This window comes from Gopherus evgoodei, unplaced genomic scaffold (genome assembly GCF_007399415.2).
Source record: "Gopherus evgoodei ecotype Sinaloan lineage unplaced genomic scaffold, rGopEvg1_v1.p scaffold_57_arrow_ctg1, whole genome shotgun sequence".
NCBI classification, from domain to species: Eukaryota; Metazoa; Chordata; order Testudines; family Testudinidae; genus Gopherus; species Gopherus evgoodei.
Genome location: NW_022060078.1, coordinates 212423 through 226945, shown reverse-complemented (window position 1 = coordinate 226945; position 14523 = coordinate 212423). Strand labels below are relative to the sequence as shown.

The following is a 14523-nucleotide window of genomic DNA, read 5'->3' as shown; positions in this document are numbered from 1 at the left end:
CACCCCTCCCTTGGCAACGGCGTGAGCGAGCCGCAGGGCACTGTGGGATCACCCCTCCCTTGGCAACGGTGTGAGCGAGCAGCAGGGCACTGTGGGATCACACACACCCCTTAGCGTGAGTGAGCAGCAGGGCACTGTGGGATCACCCCTCCCTTGGCAACAGTGTGAGCGAGCAGCAGGGCACTGTGGGATCACACACACCCCTTAGCGTGAGTGAGCAGCAGGGCACTGTGGGATCACCCCTCCCTTGGCAACGGCGTGAGCGAGCAGCAGGGCACTGTGGGATCACACACACCCCTTAGCGTGAGTGAGCCGCAGGGCACTGTGGGATCACACACACTCCTTAGCGTGAGCGAGCAGCAGGGCACTGTGGGATCACTCCACCGGTTGTGTGGGGAATGGGAGTTGTTGGATGACCCTCCCTTGACATGAGCGAGCAGGCACTGTGGGATCACACACACCCCTTAGCGTGAGTGAGCCGCAGGGCACTGTGGGATCACACACACCCCTTAGCGTGAGCGAGCAGCAGGGCACTGTGGGATCACTCCACCGGTTGTGTGGGGGAATGGGGAGTTGTTGGATGACCCTCCCTTGACATGAGCGAGCAGGGCACTGTGGGATCACACACACCCCTTAGCGTGAGTGAGCCGCAGGGCACTGTGGGATCACACACACCCCTTAGCGTGAGCGAGCCGCAGGGCACTGTGGGATCCCTCCACTGGTGGTGTGAGGGAGTGGGGAGTTGTGGGATCACCCCCCCTTGGGGTGAGGGACAAAGGGATTGTGGGATTAACACACGGCCCCCCCGGTTGTGAGCAAGGGCATTGTGGGATCACCCCGCTGGTGGCATGAGAAAGAAGGGCATCGTGGGATTGCCTTGATTTATTCACCCCATGGGGGCCATTCCCCCTCTGCCCCCATCTTCCCCTCACCCTGTTTACTCCCCTCCATGGCCCTATGTGCTCAGAGAGATGTGGGGAGGGGGGGCCTTAACACAGGCGCCTATCCACCCCCCAGGAGGGAAGGGGAGCCTTGAAACTTCCCAGCTCCTCCCGCTTTCTTTTCCCGCCGTTTTCCAACGGTTGCTGCGACCCCGCCTTCCTAGCAGGGCTCGTGCGCTGTGTTTACCACCTGCCACAGGGCCCCGCCCCCTCCCCTTGGAGAACGGGGGGGGCTAACCCCTCACTGGGGGCCAGGGCTGGGAGCCAGGACTCCTGGGTTCTCTGTCTGGCTCCGGGAGGGGAGTAGGGAAGGGAGGTTGGGAGCCAGACTCCTGGGTTCTCTGCCTGGCTCTGGGAGGGGAGTGGGGGCTGATAGTTAGAGCAGGGGGGGGCTGGGAGCCAGGACGCCTGGGTTCTCTCCCCAGCTCTGGGAGGGGAGTGGGGGCTGGTGGTTAGAGCAGGGGGGGCTGGGAGCCAGGACACCTGGGTTCTCTCCCCAGCTCTGGGAGGGGAGTGGGGGCTGGTGGTTAGAGCGGGGGGGGCTGGGAGCCAGGACTCCTGGGTTCTCCCCCGGCTCTGGGAGGGCAGTGGGGGCTGGTGGTTAGAGCAGGGGGGCTGGGAGCCAGGACGCCTGGGTTCTCTCCCTGGCTCTGGGAGGGGAGTGGGGGCTGGTGGTTAGAGCAGTGGGGCTGGGAGCCAGGACTCCTGGGTTCTCTCCCCAGCTCTGGGAGGGGAGTGGGGGCTGGTGGTTACAGCGGGGGGGGGCTGGGAACCAGGACTCCTGGGTTCTCTCCCCGGCTCTGGGAGGGGAGTGGGGTCCACAGGTTAGAGCAGGAGGCTGTGTATAGTAACCCCAGAGCATAGGGTCCAGGGCTGCTCCTCCCTTGACCCAGCTCATCTTGTCCCTCCTTTATTATTTGCATGGGACTGGATTTCATCCATTCCCCCTCTCGGCTTCAGGCAGGGCTAGAGGGCAGCTTCAGAGGTCTCTGGGCTACACCATGGAGGCAGGGCACCGGCCAGATATTTCTGTGATTAGCACCCGGGGGGGGGCTCCCCCCATGGGGATGGCAGAGAGGTGGCATTTGGCTTGGGTAGACAGCAGGGGTGGGGTGGTCTAACTATGGGCAGGTGATGAGCGAGGGCCAGCTGCATCTGGACCAGGGCCTAGCCCACTCCTGTACCTCCCTGGCCAGACCAGGGCAGGAGGTGGAGCTACAGGCAGCCAGACTTTGTTTATTTCAGCCCCCTAAACCGTGCTGGTGGACTCGAGGTACAGTGAGCTTTGGGACAAGTGCTGGGCCAGACCTCTCTGAGCAGCAGCTGCCTTCCCTCCACCAGCCCTGGTCCCGCTGCAGAGCCCACACATATAGCTTGCGGCAAGGTGCAAGCGCTGGCTGCATCTTAAAATAACACCTCCCTGAGAGGCTCGCCTCGGTATTTTGGACTCTGGCCGTCCCTAAGCTATTTGCAGTGTTGTATCAGCAGGGTTAACTGCGAGGCCTAGGAACAAAGCGAGTGCAGCTGGTAGCTTTAGTTCTGCACAGCAGCTCTCTGCACCACATCAACATTCGCAGACTTGAAGCATCAAGTTACAGCCTGCGGTCCAGCCAGCCAAACCCCAAGAAAACAGCTGTGAATATCACTCTGCAATGACCCTTCTACCATGCCTCGCTGCTCCCCTTCCCCCTTGAAGAGCAGCTGAGCTTGCTGCCTTTCACACACTCCTTATGGGATAAATGGAGGGACCATGTGCTAGGAACTGCTTGGCAGGACTTCCGCTGCCATAAAGTCACATCCTTCCCTTGCCAGCAGCCAAGCTGTACTTACTTAAAACAATGGAGGCTGGGCCCAGAAGACACAGTTTACTGGTGGAACATGCTAGCACCAGACCCATCTCCGCTTTGTATAGCTCTGTTCCTGCTGAATGAGCCCAAAGTACTGCAGCAGTGGCTTCTGGGGTGGAGCATGGCAGTGAGACCACAGCCCACAGTTGGCATAATACTTAGATTTGAGATTTAAAAAACCAGGCAGCATTAGATGTGGAGAGTGCCTGATGGTTGAGTGGAACACAGCAGAAAGAGAAGGGGGTTCTAGAGGACAAAGATGGGCAAAGTGAATTTGGGATCCCGTCTTTCCAAAAAGGAGAATGCTGCAGAGATGGGAAATGCCAGCCTCAGGCAGAGGGGTAGCGTGACAACGTTTGGGGCAAGCTCATCTGTGACTTGACGTCTCCAGAGATGAGAGTTAAAAATCTAAGTTGGACCTCCCCACTGCATCCAACTGACAGAAGCTCACTGGGGCCAAGGCAATACAGCTAGCATTTAGAAAGCCCCAATTCCCTCTTTCCTTGACAAGAACCTTTGTGCTGGCCGGCGAGCAAGACAGATGTACCCTCATCAAAACAACTTTTTAATAAGACTTTGATTCTCAGTTGAACACACCAGCCAGGAAGAGACCTCATTTGACAGTCAGCCAAGACGGTTCTAGGCACAGCACGTCATGCATGTGAAAACTGTTTCTGCTTCCCCAACCCCGCCAGGTCTCACTGGAGCAGCTAAACGCAAGTTAAAAGGAGACGCAGGCAGGGGCTGGCTCTCTAGAGGCGTGGGATGATCTTCCTGCGAGAAACAGACCCAGCGGATTCTGGGTCAATCCCACTGCAGATTGGTACAAGGCCACAGGGGATCAAACAGCCCTTCCTTCTAGCAACCAGAATGGACAGGGAGACTGAAAAGAGTGACGGGGCAGCCCAGTTAACATAGCACAGGGCACAGACGTCACTGGCGAGGGAGGCAGTTCATTGCTTTCAAAGAGCATTTAAACATTCCTGTGAAAGGATCTGCCTTTCCAAAGGGAACATTAAATTAATACAGACAGGGGAGAGTGCATTAGCGCAGGCGTTAACGAACACGACCAGCCCAGGGAGGGAGAGCACAACACAGTGGGCATCTCCAACATCCACTTTCAATTAATAGCATCGCAAGGAGTGTGTGCATGGGGGGTGGACGAGGGAGTAATCTCCTTCCCACCGCACATACAGCCATCTTTCCAGACACAGCACCCAGTTAAATCAATTGGCAAACATGAGTCGCCAACTTCTAGGTGCCTGCGAGAAACCTAAGTTCATTCCAGGCCCAGGTTTTTAAAGAGCAGAGGATGTTGAAAAATGGTTTCAAAGCAGGTTGGGCTCCGATGCCAAGGGTGCAATTCGCTACAATTCATCCAAAGGAAAGGAAAACACAATCACAGTCCATTTCATAGGGGCCTGTGGCCGATCCACACCAGGAGGCGGAAAGCAGAGGCTCCAGGGGAAGGAGCCGCAAACAGCTTCCGTCAAGGAGATGGAAGAAGCTGCACCCAACCCCAGCTCCACCATGCAGGTGGAGTCCTTCGGTACAGGCCTACGCAAGCCAGAGTGTAAGCTCGCCACCCCCCTCATCAGCCTGGAGCACAAGGCCCAAAGTGAAGCAATAACCCCCACTCCGGCTTCCCCAACAGAGGCTCCGAGACACGAGTAGGCCAATAAATAAGACAGGCAGATAACCATGCGTCGCCACCACCCTGGAAGGGGCCAGGCCAAGCCTGATCCAGCTCCTAGAGAGTGTGGTTTCTCTGGTGGAGGGGGGGGTGCATGTGCGTTCCCCGACCTCCCCTTCAAAGAGGAGAAGGGATTTCCCCCCCAAGTTATCCAATCACCAGTGAAACACAGGGGCCTCAGGTGAAGCAGGCCCAGGCTTAGAGGCCAGCAAAAAATCCATTCTCCGCACCATCAGGCCGGCCCCCCTTGGTGCCCTTCCCAGGGTTGGGCGTAGTAGAGTACTTTGGGGGATAGCGAATGAAGAGCCGGTCCTCCTCCTTCTTGATCCAGCGTAACAGCTTGGTGAGGACATTGATGGCGCCGGCCTTGGTTACCATGGGGCTGAAGCAGGTGTATAGCTCAAACTTACTGGTGACCTGAGAAGGAGAATGTGAAAAAAGGACAGGTAAATCCCATCCTCTCCCCAATACCTGGCACTGTCTTGTCTCTTGTCCTCCCTCTCCAAACCCGCTCCCCAAGCTTCTTCTCATCACTATACCCGAGGGAGGCAGCACAAGCTTTAAACCTATATGGAGCTGTCGGCATGACAGCCAGAAGCAGAATGAGCATGAGCTATCTGTTCCAATGGGGTGTATGCTCACTCTGAAATCTACTGATATTGGTTAAAACCCAAGCACATCACTGCCGATCATGTGAGTGGACACATCACACTAAGGTGCATATCCCAGTCACTGGAACAGATGCTGGGAATTCTGCAGCACGTGGGGCCTTGATGCGGAATTCTGGGAACGAGCAGCCTGAACCATCTCCCCAGCTATCCAGGCAGGACTGCTCAGGGCTCAGTGATCACTTCTCACGCCAGACACCATTGTGCTTCCTGCTAGGAGAGCAGGAACGAGCCCAGTACAAGATAGAAAGGACAGAGCAGGAAGTCCCACCCTCCTCACACTAGAGTATTACTGAGACAGGAAGTGGTCTCTCCCAAGCCCCCAGCCAATTTCAGGTGAAGGCAATGCCCAGGCAATTTAGGCTCATGCCTAAGGGCGATTGCTAGAGCCATGTGATCACAGCAGTGGCTCAGCTTTCTGTTACGAATAGAGTAAGTGTCTCACCCTCCTAGCTGGGAAGAAAACCTTCAAATCATAAACCAGGTGTCACAAAGGCAGGAACTGGGACACTACCTGAGTCTGCAGAGAGCCTAAGCCCATCACTCCAGCTTGGGGGAAACTCATAGACTAAGGTCAGAAGGGACCAATGTGATCATCTAGTCTGACCTCCTGCACAAAGCAGGCCACAGAACCCTACCCCTCCACTTCTATAACAAACCCCTAACCTATGTCCGAGTTATTGAAGTCTTCAAATTGTGGTTTGAAGACCTCAAGCTGCAGAGAATCCACCAGCAAGTGACCTGTGCCCCATGCTGCAGAGGAAGGCGAAAAACCTCCAGGGCCTCTGCCAATCTGCCCCGGAGGAAAATTCCTTCCCGACCCCAAATATGGCGATCAGCTAAACCCTGAGCATGTGGGCAAGACTCACCAGCCAGCACTCAGGAAAGAATTCTCTGCAGTAACTCAGATCACATCCCATCCAACATCCCATCACAGACCACTGGGCATACTTATCTGCTGATAATCAAAGATCAGTTGCCAAAATTAGGCTATCCCATCATACCATCCCTTCCATAAACTTAGCAAGCTTAATCTTAAAGCCAGATATGTCTTTTGCCCCCACTACTTCCCTTGGAAGGCTGTTCCAGAACTTCACTCCTCTAATGGTTAGAAACCTTCGTCTAATTTCAAGTCTAAACTTCCTAGTGTCCAGTTTATACCCATTTGTTCTTGTATCTACATTGGTACTAAGCTTAAATAATTCCTCTCCCTCCCTAATATTAATCCCTCTGATATATTTATAATGAGCAAGCATATCCCCACTCAGCCTTCTTTTGGCTAGACTAAACAAGCCAAGCTCTTTGAGTCTCCTTTCATAAGACAGGTTTTCCATTCCTTGGATCATCCTAGTAGCCCGTCTCTGAACCTGTTCCAGTTTGAATTCATCCTTCTTAAACATGGGAGACCAGAACTGCACACAGTATTCCAGATGAGGTCTCACCAGTGCCTTATATAACGGTACTAACACCTCCTTATCTTTGCTGGAAGTACCTCGCCTGATGCATCCTAAAACCGCATTAGCTTTTTTAACGGCCATATCACATTGGCGGCTCATAGTCATCCTGCGATAAACCAATACTCCAAGGTCCTTCTCCTCCTCTGTTGCTTCCAACTGATGCGTCCCCAATGTATATCTAAAATTCTTATTATTAATCCCTAAGTGCATGACCTTGCACTTTTCACTATTAAATTTCATCCTATTACTATTACTCCAGTTTACAAGGTCATCCAGATCTTCCTGTATGATATCCCGGTCCTCCTCTGTGTTAGCAATACCCCCCAGCTTCGTGTCATCTGCGAACTTTATTAGTACATTCCCGCTTTTGGTGCCAAGGTCAGTAATAAAAAGGTTAAATAAAATTGGTCCCAAAACCGATCCTTGAGGAACTCCACTAGTAACCTCCTTCCAGCCTGACAGTTCACCCTTCAGTATGACCCGTTGTAGTCTCCCCTTTAACCAGTGTGAGTGATGCTGCCTGAGTTTGCAGAGAATCTGAGACAACTGCGGTGAGTGAGTAGTAGGGGGTCCTCCTGCCTCTTTTGGGGAGGAAAAGGGCCCCTACCACTCCTCTGGGGAGATGAGGGCCCATGACCCTGCCCCCTAGATGCCTTGATCTGTGCCCTGCCTTACCCAGGCGAGTAGCGTCTCCTTCTCGGCCACATGGTAGATGAGGCGTAGGGGGCGAGAGGTGCTGTGGATGCGGCTGTGCAGGTGATGGTAGAGGTCAAAGAGCCGGTGTTGCTCCTCCTCACTGCAGTACGGCCCCTCCAGCTCTGGGCTGCGGGGGCGAGAGATGCCAGAGGAGGGGGGATTAGACACCGAGACCAGGCACCATCCCCTCCCTGCTGCCGCCACTGTCTTGAACCTGCACCCCGCAGAACCAGGAGGGCAGGGAGAACGCTGAACTAGAAGGAAACCTAGGAACAGCTGGAGTGTGAGCCCATCTAGCGCGGCATCTTGGCTAGCAGAGGAACCCCAGAGGAAATGGCTTCCCAGCCCCCAATGATTAGTGCTTGCTCATTGTCAAGATCCAGCTCCCTCCGGAGCCGGGCCGGCCCTGCCAAAACCCTGCCTTTGCTTTGAGATCTTCCAGATACTCCTGGGGCCTGCAGGGCTGTCAACCCCAGTATCCTGTGGCAGGGAGTCCCACTGGCCACAGCTGGCTTTGACCCCCGTGTGGTTCACGTGACAGGCCTTTGTTCAGGCACTGCAAGGCAGGAAGAATGAGAGATCCCGATCCTATTGCAGTATTCGGTGGACAGCTATCCACTCCCCTCGCAGCAGGGTAGACAGGCCCATTGTTCTCATCCAGGACGGGGAGGAGCTACCTGGACAGGTGGACCCCCATTCTGATGTGGGGAAGAAACCCTTGCCCGGACGAGCCCATGTGACTGACTAACATGGTGTGTCGTAAACCAATCACGTCTGTTTCAGGTTGTGACCAAGAAATTCAGAGAGACACCGATTCCATGCCAAGCCCAGCTGACAGGAAGAATGGTTGTGTGGGGGCAACGCGGTTCGTTAATGCCCTTCACTGACTCTTCCCACCCTGGCACGAGCTCTCAGCTGCAATCCCCCGTCCCCTAGCAGAGGGGTCTAGTAGCGTAGAGCACAAGGGCTGGGAGCCAGGACTCCTGGGTTCTATCCCCAGCTCTGGGAAAGGAGTGGGGGCTAGGGGGTTGAGCAGTGAAGAACGTGCCTCAGTTTCCCCATTTATAACACACGGACAGTGTCACTCACCTCTTTTTTGAGGGCACTCGGAGGTTCATGATGTCAGAGCTCCCCTTCCCGGAGCTACCCCCACCATTCCCCCACGTGATGGCACTGCTGAGGCCCCTGAATTCCCAGCATGCCCTGGGCCATCTCCACCCCCATGATCCCACAAGCAGCCAGTCTCGGAAGCGCATGACGTGCCCTATTTAAAGCTGGGATTGCATAAGGCTGGCTTAACTCGTCCCGGAGCCGCGGGGGGGGAGAGGGAGGGCAGCTGTCTGTTCAAGAGACTGTCTGTCCAGCTGGCACACCCCAGCCATCCTCCACTGCAGTCAGCGCAAAGCGTGCTCCAGGCTGCACGTGCAGGGAGCGCCCACCTGGGGCTGAAATGCAGCTGCCTCTGGGGTGGAGCACACAGCTGCGGAACGCCTCCCCTCAAACTGAGGACAGCTCTACTGACACCTGCCCTGCTGCCTGCAGCACAGCGCCCCCTAGTGCCCGGCCCTGACAGCCAGGGGACAACACCCCCTGCCCAGCCCCCCGCCCTGCTCCCCAAAGCACAGCGCCCCACAGTGCCCAGCCCTGACTGCTAGGGGAGAGTACCCCTTGCCAAGTGCCTCGTTCCCCACAGCACAGTGCCCACCCTGACTGCTAGGGGAGAGCGCCCTCCACCCCGCTACCCACCGCAGAGCACTCAGCACTAACTGCCAGGGGAGAGTGCCCCCTGCTGCTCCCCCTGCTCCCCGGTGCCCCCTACCACCAGTACCTTGCACGTACTAAGCACGGCTTAGCGTTAGCATCAGAATTCAAGGCCACAGACACGACCCAGCCTCCCCCACACCAACCCCAACGGCCAAAGCCAGAGCTAAGCACTGCCGCCCCCAGGAGGGCAGCCAGTGTGCCCCATTACCTGGTGAACTGGGGCAGCTGGCGGTAGTTCTCCGGGATATCCAGTGGCTTGTAGAGGAAGTGCCGCAAGTCGGGCACCCCGACCTGCCCCACGCCATAGGAGGGGCTCTGCAGGCCGCCCGAGAGCACCTGCAGCGAGCCCTGAGTCCGCATGGCCTCCTCCACCCGCCTCTTGCAGTCCGAGACGGCGTAGAAAGACTCCTTGTCGGTCGAGAGCAGCACCAGGCACACGGTGCACTCCGCGTCCAGGTAGGAGATATAGGCGTAAAAGTACCCGTCAGGGTTGAAGCGGGGCAGGCAGATGGGCGTCCAGATCTCCCCAGCCTGGAAGGCCGAGCTGGCCCCAATCAGGTTGAGCAGCAGGTGGAGGTCGGTGGGCTCCAGCCGGCACTCCTCGATCACCGCCCGCTCCTGCACCGCCGTGACCAGCTGGCTGCGGGCCACCAGGATGGAGAAGACCAGGTTGGGGGTGATGGCCTTCTGCAGCAGGGTGCCCAGGGCGTCCCGCAGGGAGGCAGGGAGGGGGAGGCAGCGCACAGCCCCCAGCAGGAAGCCGGGATCCGACTCCACCAGGTTGAGCAGGCGGTCGAGGATCTTCTCAGAGCCGGCCAGCAGGCGCCGCAGGTCGTAGTTCTTCTTGCGTTCGAAGATGCGGGTGATGCTCACCTGGGTCAGCATGCTGAGGATCTGGTAATAGACGTAGAGCAGCTCCTGGCGCAGCTGCTGCTCCGACTGCAGCGTCCGCGACACCGACACCAGCACCAGCGGGCCCTGCTGCACGAACACCAGCTTCTGGTCATCTGAGGCGGGGGGCAGACATGGAGACAGTGAGATTGCCCTGCTCCCAGGGACCCCGAGTGCCACTGCCGGACACCGAGCCAGGCAGTTCCCCACCCTGGGGCCAGATTGGAGCCGGCGTCCCCTAGAGGGGACAGTCCCCATGTCCCATTCCCCACAGCCCTAAGCCAGCCAGTTCCCCGCCCTGGGGCTGGATGGGAGCCAGCACCGCCTAGAGGGGACAGTCCCCATGTCCCATTCCCCACAGCCCTAAGCCAGCCAGTTCCCCGCCCTGGGGCCGGATTGGAGCCGGCGTCCCCTAGAGGGGACAGTCCCCATGTCCCATTCCCCACAGCCCTAAGCCAGCCAGTTCCCCGCCCTGGGGCCGGATTGGAGCCGGCGTCCCCTAGAGGGGACAGTCCCCATGTCCCATTCCCCACAGCCCTAAGCCAGCCAGTTCCCCGCCCTGGGGCTGGATGGGAGCCAGCACCGCCTAGAGGGGAAAGGCCCCCACGTCCCATTCCAGTGCCCACGAGTTTCCTCTCCATCTGTCACACCTCACGTATTTATACACTCTCAGTGCAACGTATCGACGGCCGAGAGCTAATCTCATTATGGCTCCCCTGGAAGCTATTCGTGCACCCCATGCCCAGAGGCACGAGGCAAGGTGTGGGGCCACAGGCCTGCCAGCGTCCCAGCCACCTTCTCCCACTAAATCCCCCTAGGCAAGCATACAGCCTCACACCCCACAGCGGGCCTGCCCAGCACTGACACGCAGCCGCCTCTGGGGTGGAGCGCAGCAGCTGGATAATCTGGTGACTAGCTTATTTGGGTCAGCAGCGACAGCCAGGACAGAGCGCCCACTGCCGAGCCGCTCACTCCACAGCATGGCACCCCCCAGTGCCCGGCCCTGACTGCCAGAGGAGAGTGCCCCCTGCCCAGCCCCCCTCCTCCCAGCCCCCGGCCCTGACTGCCAGAGCAGAGCACCCCCTGCCCTGCAGCCCAGCCCCCGCCTACCCGAGTAGATGGAGCGGATGGCGTTGTCACCACTCTGGATGAAGGACACCAGCGCCATCATGACGCCCATGGTGGAGGACAAGGCCTCCTCATTGCCATAGCGAGAGTAGATGGGCTTGCCGGCCTCGCTCAGCACGAAGACGTGCTTCCGGCGGGCCCGCCAGCTGGCGGCCGTCACGTCCTCGTCACGGTGCGTGGTCGGGGGGCCCCCCGGCTCACAGACCCCCACCCCCAGGGGCCGCCCAAACTCGCTCGAGTCCTCTAAGGTGTTGTCGGTGGAGGCCGAGTCTGAGAGCTCCTTGTCGCTTGGCTCCTCCTGGGCATCCCCCTGGCCATCAGCCACTCTCACAGGCCCGTTGCTCTGCGGGGCAAGCAGCTCCTCCTGCTCCTCCGGGCCAGCGCTGGGCTCATCCCCCCCTGGGGGGCAAAGGAGAGACTCACCAAGATGGGAGAGAACCCAGGAGTCCTGGCTCCCAGCACGCCAGCTCTAACCACTAGTCCCCACTCCCCTCCTGGAGCCAAGGAGAGAACCCCCAAGTCCTTGCCCCCTACATGACCAATTCAGAGGTACTCTGTCCCTGTCAGGCTCCAGCATCACCCCAGTGCCCTTTCCAGAATGGGGCAGGCACAGCAATCAGGAGGGTATCCCCGGTGGCCACAGCCCCACTAACGCCCCTGGCCACAGGATGGGGGGCAACCCCACATCTTTCTGACCCCAGTATGGGGGGCGCACCCCAGGCTGGGACTCACCTGTATCCGTGGGGCAGAGCCCGGCCTGCTCCTTCGGCAGCACCGTCCCTTCCCGCATCGGTGAGCCAGGCTCGCCCGTTGCCATCTCTGCATGCCAAGCAGCACCTGCAGCGGCAAAGTCACAGGAAGTCAAGCTCCATAGCTGGAGAGAGAACCCAGGAGTCCTGGCACCTGGCTCCCGCACTCTAACCACTAGACCCCACTCCCTCCCCTCAAACTGGGGAGAGAACCCAGGAGTCCTGGCTCCCAGCCCCCCTCACCTTAACCCACTAGACCCCAATCCACCCCCCAGGGAGGTGAGAACACCTGATGGACCCAAATCACTGTTCAGGCTTGGAGCCACAGCTGGCCCGGGCCATTCCCAGCAGCCAGCAGGGCAGGGCAGGGCCGGGCCAAGCCGGTCAGACCAGCATTAATCACTAATCGCTGTCACATGCCCCAGCAGCGATGCCAGGCAGGAGCCAGCAGGAAATAGCCCTGTTCACTAATCGCCTTCCCATCGGGAGCTTAATGACACCAAACTTAGCACTGCAGGGCCCGCAGCACCCCTCTTATAACACCAACCCCCCCTTCTCCTGGGGTAGAGCCCAGACCCCACCACTTCCTCTCCAACACCACAGCACTCCTGGGTGCTGCCCCCTCAACTGCACTGCCCCAGAGCTGGCTGCATCTCAGCGCCAGGCGAGCCCTCCCCATCAGTTGTTATGTGCGGCTGTTCCACTGCTGCCCCACCCCAGAGATGGCTGCATCTCAGCATCAATGGAGCCCTCCCCATGCAGATCCTGGGGATCTTTCACAACCGAGAGCAGGCCAGGCACAGAGGGATGCTGAGATGCCACCCCTCTGGGGAGGGCAGCTCAGTAACAGCAACACATAACACCACATAGGGATGCATCACCCAGATCACCTGTGTGGGGTGGTTCTCCCTTTGCTCCCCTTTAGGGTCTCCCCTCCTCCCCATGAGTCTGCAGGGGGGGCACTCCTCCTTCTCAGGGGCTTCCCTCTCCCCATGTAGCTAGGGGGAAGGTCTCCCCTCCTCCCCCACTGGGGTTTTTCTCTGATCCCCATGGGGACCGGGGGGGGTCTCCCCCTCTCCCCATGGGCTTCTGGAGGGGTCTCCCCGCTCCCCATGGGGCTCTGGAGGGGGCTCCCCTGGGGGTCTCCCCCCCTCCCCATGGGGCTCTAGAGGGGGCTCCCCTCCCCCTCGGGGGTCTCCCCTCCTCCCCATGGGGCGCGGGGGGGTCTCCCCTCCGATCCCACGTGGCAATAGAGGGGTCTCCCCCGCCGTGGCCTCAGACCCCCCCCCCTCACCATGCGCGCGCCCGAGGGTCTCCCCTAAGCTCCTCCGGCAGCCTCGATCCCGGCCCCGCGCAGCACGGAACCGAACGCGGGGGAAAGGGCGGGGCCAGCGGCGCCTCCCGCCAATCACAGGGCGCGAAGCGTGGGAGGCGTGGCCCGGCGTGCCAGGTAGCAGCCAATCAGAGAGCGAGGCGGTGCCGACGCAAGGGAGGGCCAGACTGTTACAAGCCTTAGCCAATCAGAGAGCGCATAGCGAGCCGAGGGGGCGGGTTTAGACACTCGCTCTGCCAATCCCGAGAGGCACATCCACCAATCAGAGAGCGAGGAGGATTTCGACGGCCAACGGGGCAGGGACTGCGGGTGACAGCTGGTGACTGAGCCGTGACGTCACCGCGTCACGCATGATGTTGGGCCGGATGTCATCTTAATGCCCTGTGACATCACCACACTCCATTGCGTTGCGAGATCAACCAGCGCTGGGCTGTGCCATTATGTCGTCATGCTGAGATATGGTGACATCACTGTACTGAGTGATTACATCATGATACACTGTGACATCATCACATTGCATTATGATGGGCTACGACATCCTGGCGCTGTGTCATCACCCAGGTGCTTTGCACTATCCTCGTCCTGTGGGGAGAGCGCAGGGCAGCCCTGTGACATCATCCCCCTGCCCGGTGACATCTCAGCATGGTGTGTCTGACATCACAATGCAGCTTAGCAATGTCGGAGCACTCCAGCAGGATGGGGGCTGAGAGCCAGGACTCCTGGATTCTCTCCCTGGCTCTGGGAGGGGAGTGGGGTCTAGTGGTTAGAGTAGGGGGAGCCAGGACTCCTGGGTTCTCTCCCTGGCTTTGGGAGCAGAGTGGGGTCTGGTAGTTAGAACAGGTGGTGCTGGGAGCCAGGATTCCTAGGTTGTCTCCCTGGCTCTGTGGGGAGGGGGGAGTGGTGTCTAGTGGTTAGAGCAGGGGAGGCTGGGAGCCAGAACTCCTGGGTTCTCTCTCTGGTTCTGGGAGAGGAATGGTGTCTAGTGGTTAGAGTGGGGAGTGTAGGCAGGCTGGGAGCCAGGACTCCTGGGTTCTCTCCCTGGCTCTAGTCCTCTTCCTCAGAGCAAGGCTTCTCACGACAGAATTTTGAGTGACCTCAGAATGCAGCTACCAAATCTTGCTGGTGGCCACTTTGATCATTTTTCCTAAAATATTTAATTAACTTTAGGGAAAACAAATAAATATGCACAGATCCAGATCCAAATCCTGGTAGTTTATTTATGTAGCACTTTTTTTTTCAGACTCAATAATAAAATAATGTACTGTTGTCTCTATTCTTTACTGGACCTAAACAGAATGGAAACACTAATAAGGTGCTTTGCACATTCTTGGTTTTTGTTTTTTTTGTTGTTTCTTT

General features: G+C 58.2%; 1 protein-coding gene across 1 annotated transcript; it reads right to left on the bottom strand.

Annotated features, from left to right (window-relative positions):
• Positions 1 to 3340: 3340 nt before the first annotated feature.
• LOC115643340 (vacuolar fusion protein MON1 homolog B-like) lies at positions 3341 to 13224 on the bottom strand. The gene is made up of 6 exons (XM_030547252.1): positions 13129 to 13224; positions 11818 to 11922; positions 11068 to 11484; positions 9275 to 10073; positions 7282 to 7429; positions 3341 to 4898 (listed from the first exon to the last, which is right to left on the bottom strand). The coding sequence occupies exons 2-6, from the start codon at positions 11900 to 11902 to the stop codon at positions 4680 to 4682; spliced, it is 1668 nt and encodes a 555-aa protein (XP_030403112.1). The 5' UTR covers positions 11903 to 11922; positions 13129 to 13224; the 3' UTR covers positions 3341 to 4679.
• Between the last annotated feature and the right edge of the window lie 1299 nt (positions 13225 to 14523).

What these genes read in the sequence shown, in the direction of transcription:
- LOC115643340 (XM_030547252.1), bottom strand. Translation starts at nt 11,902, where the DNA reads ATGGCAACGGGCGAGCCTGGCTCACCGATGCGGGAAGGGACGGTGCTG. An exon ending in CATCCGCTCCATCTACTCGG is followed by an intron (nt 10,074 to 11,067) that starts GTAGGCGGGGGC and finishes CCCCCGCCTCAG; the next exon opens with ATGACCAGAAGCTGGTGTTC. An exon ending in AGGAGACGCTACTCGCCTGG is followed by an intron (nt 4,899 to 7,281) that starts GTAAGGCAGGGC and finishes TCTCCTTCTCAG; the next exon opens with GTCACCAGTAAGTTTGAGCT.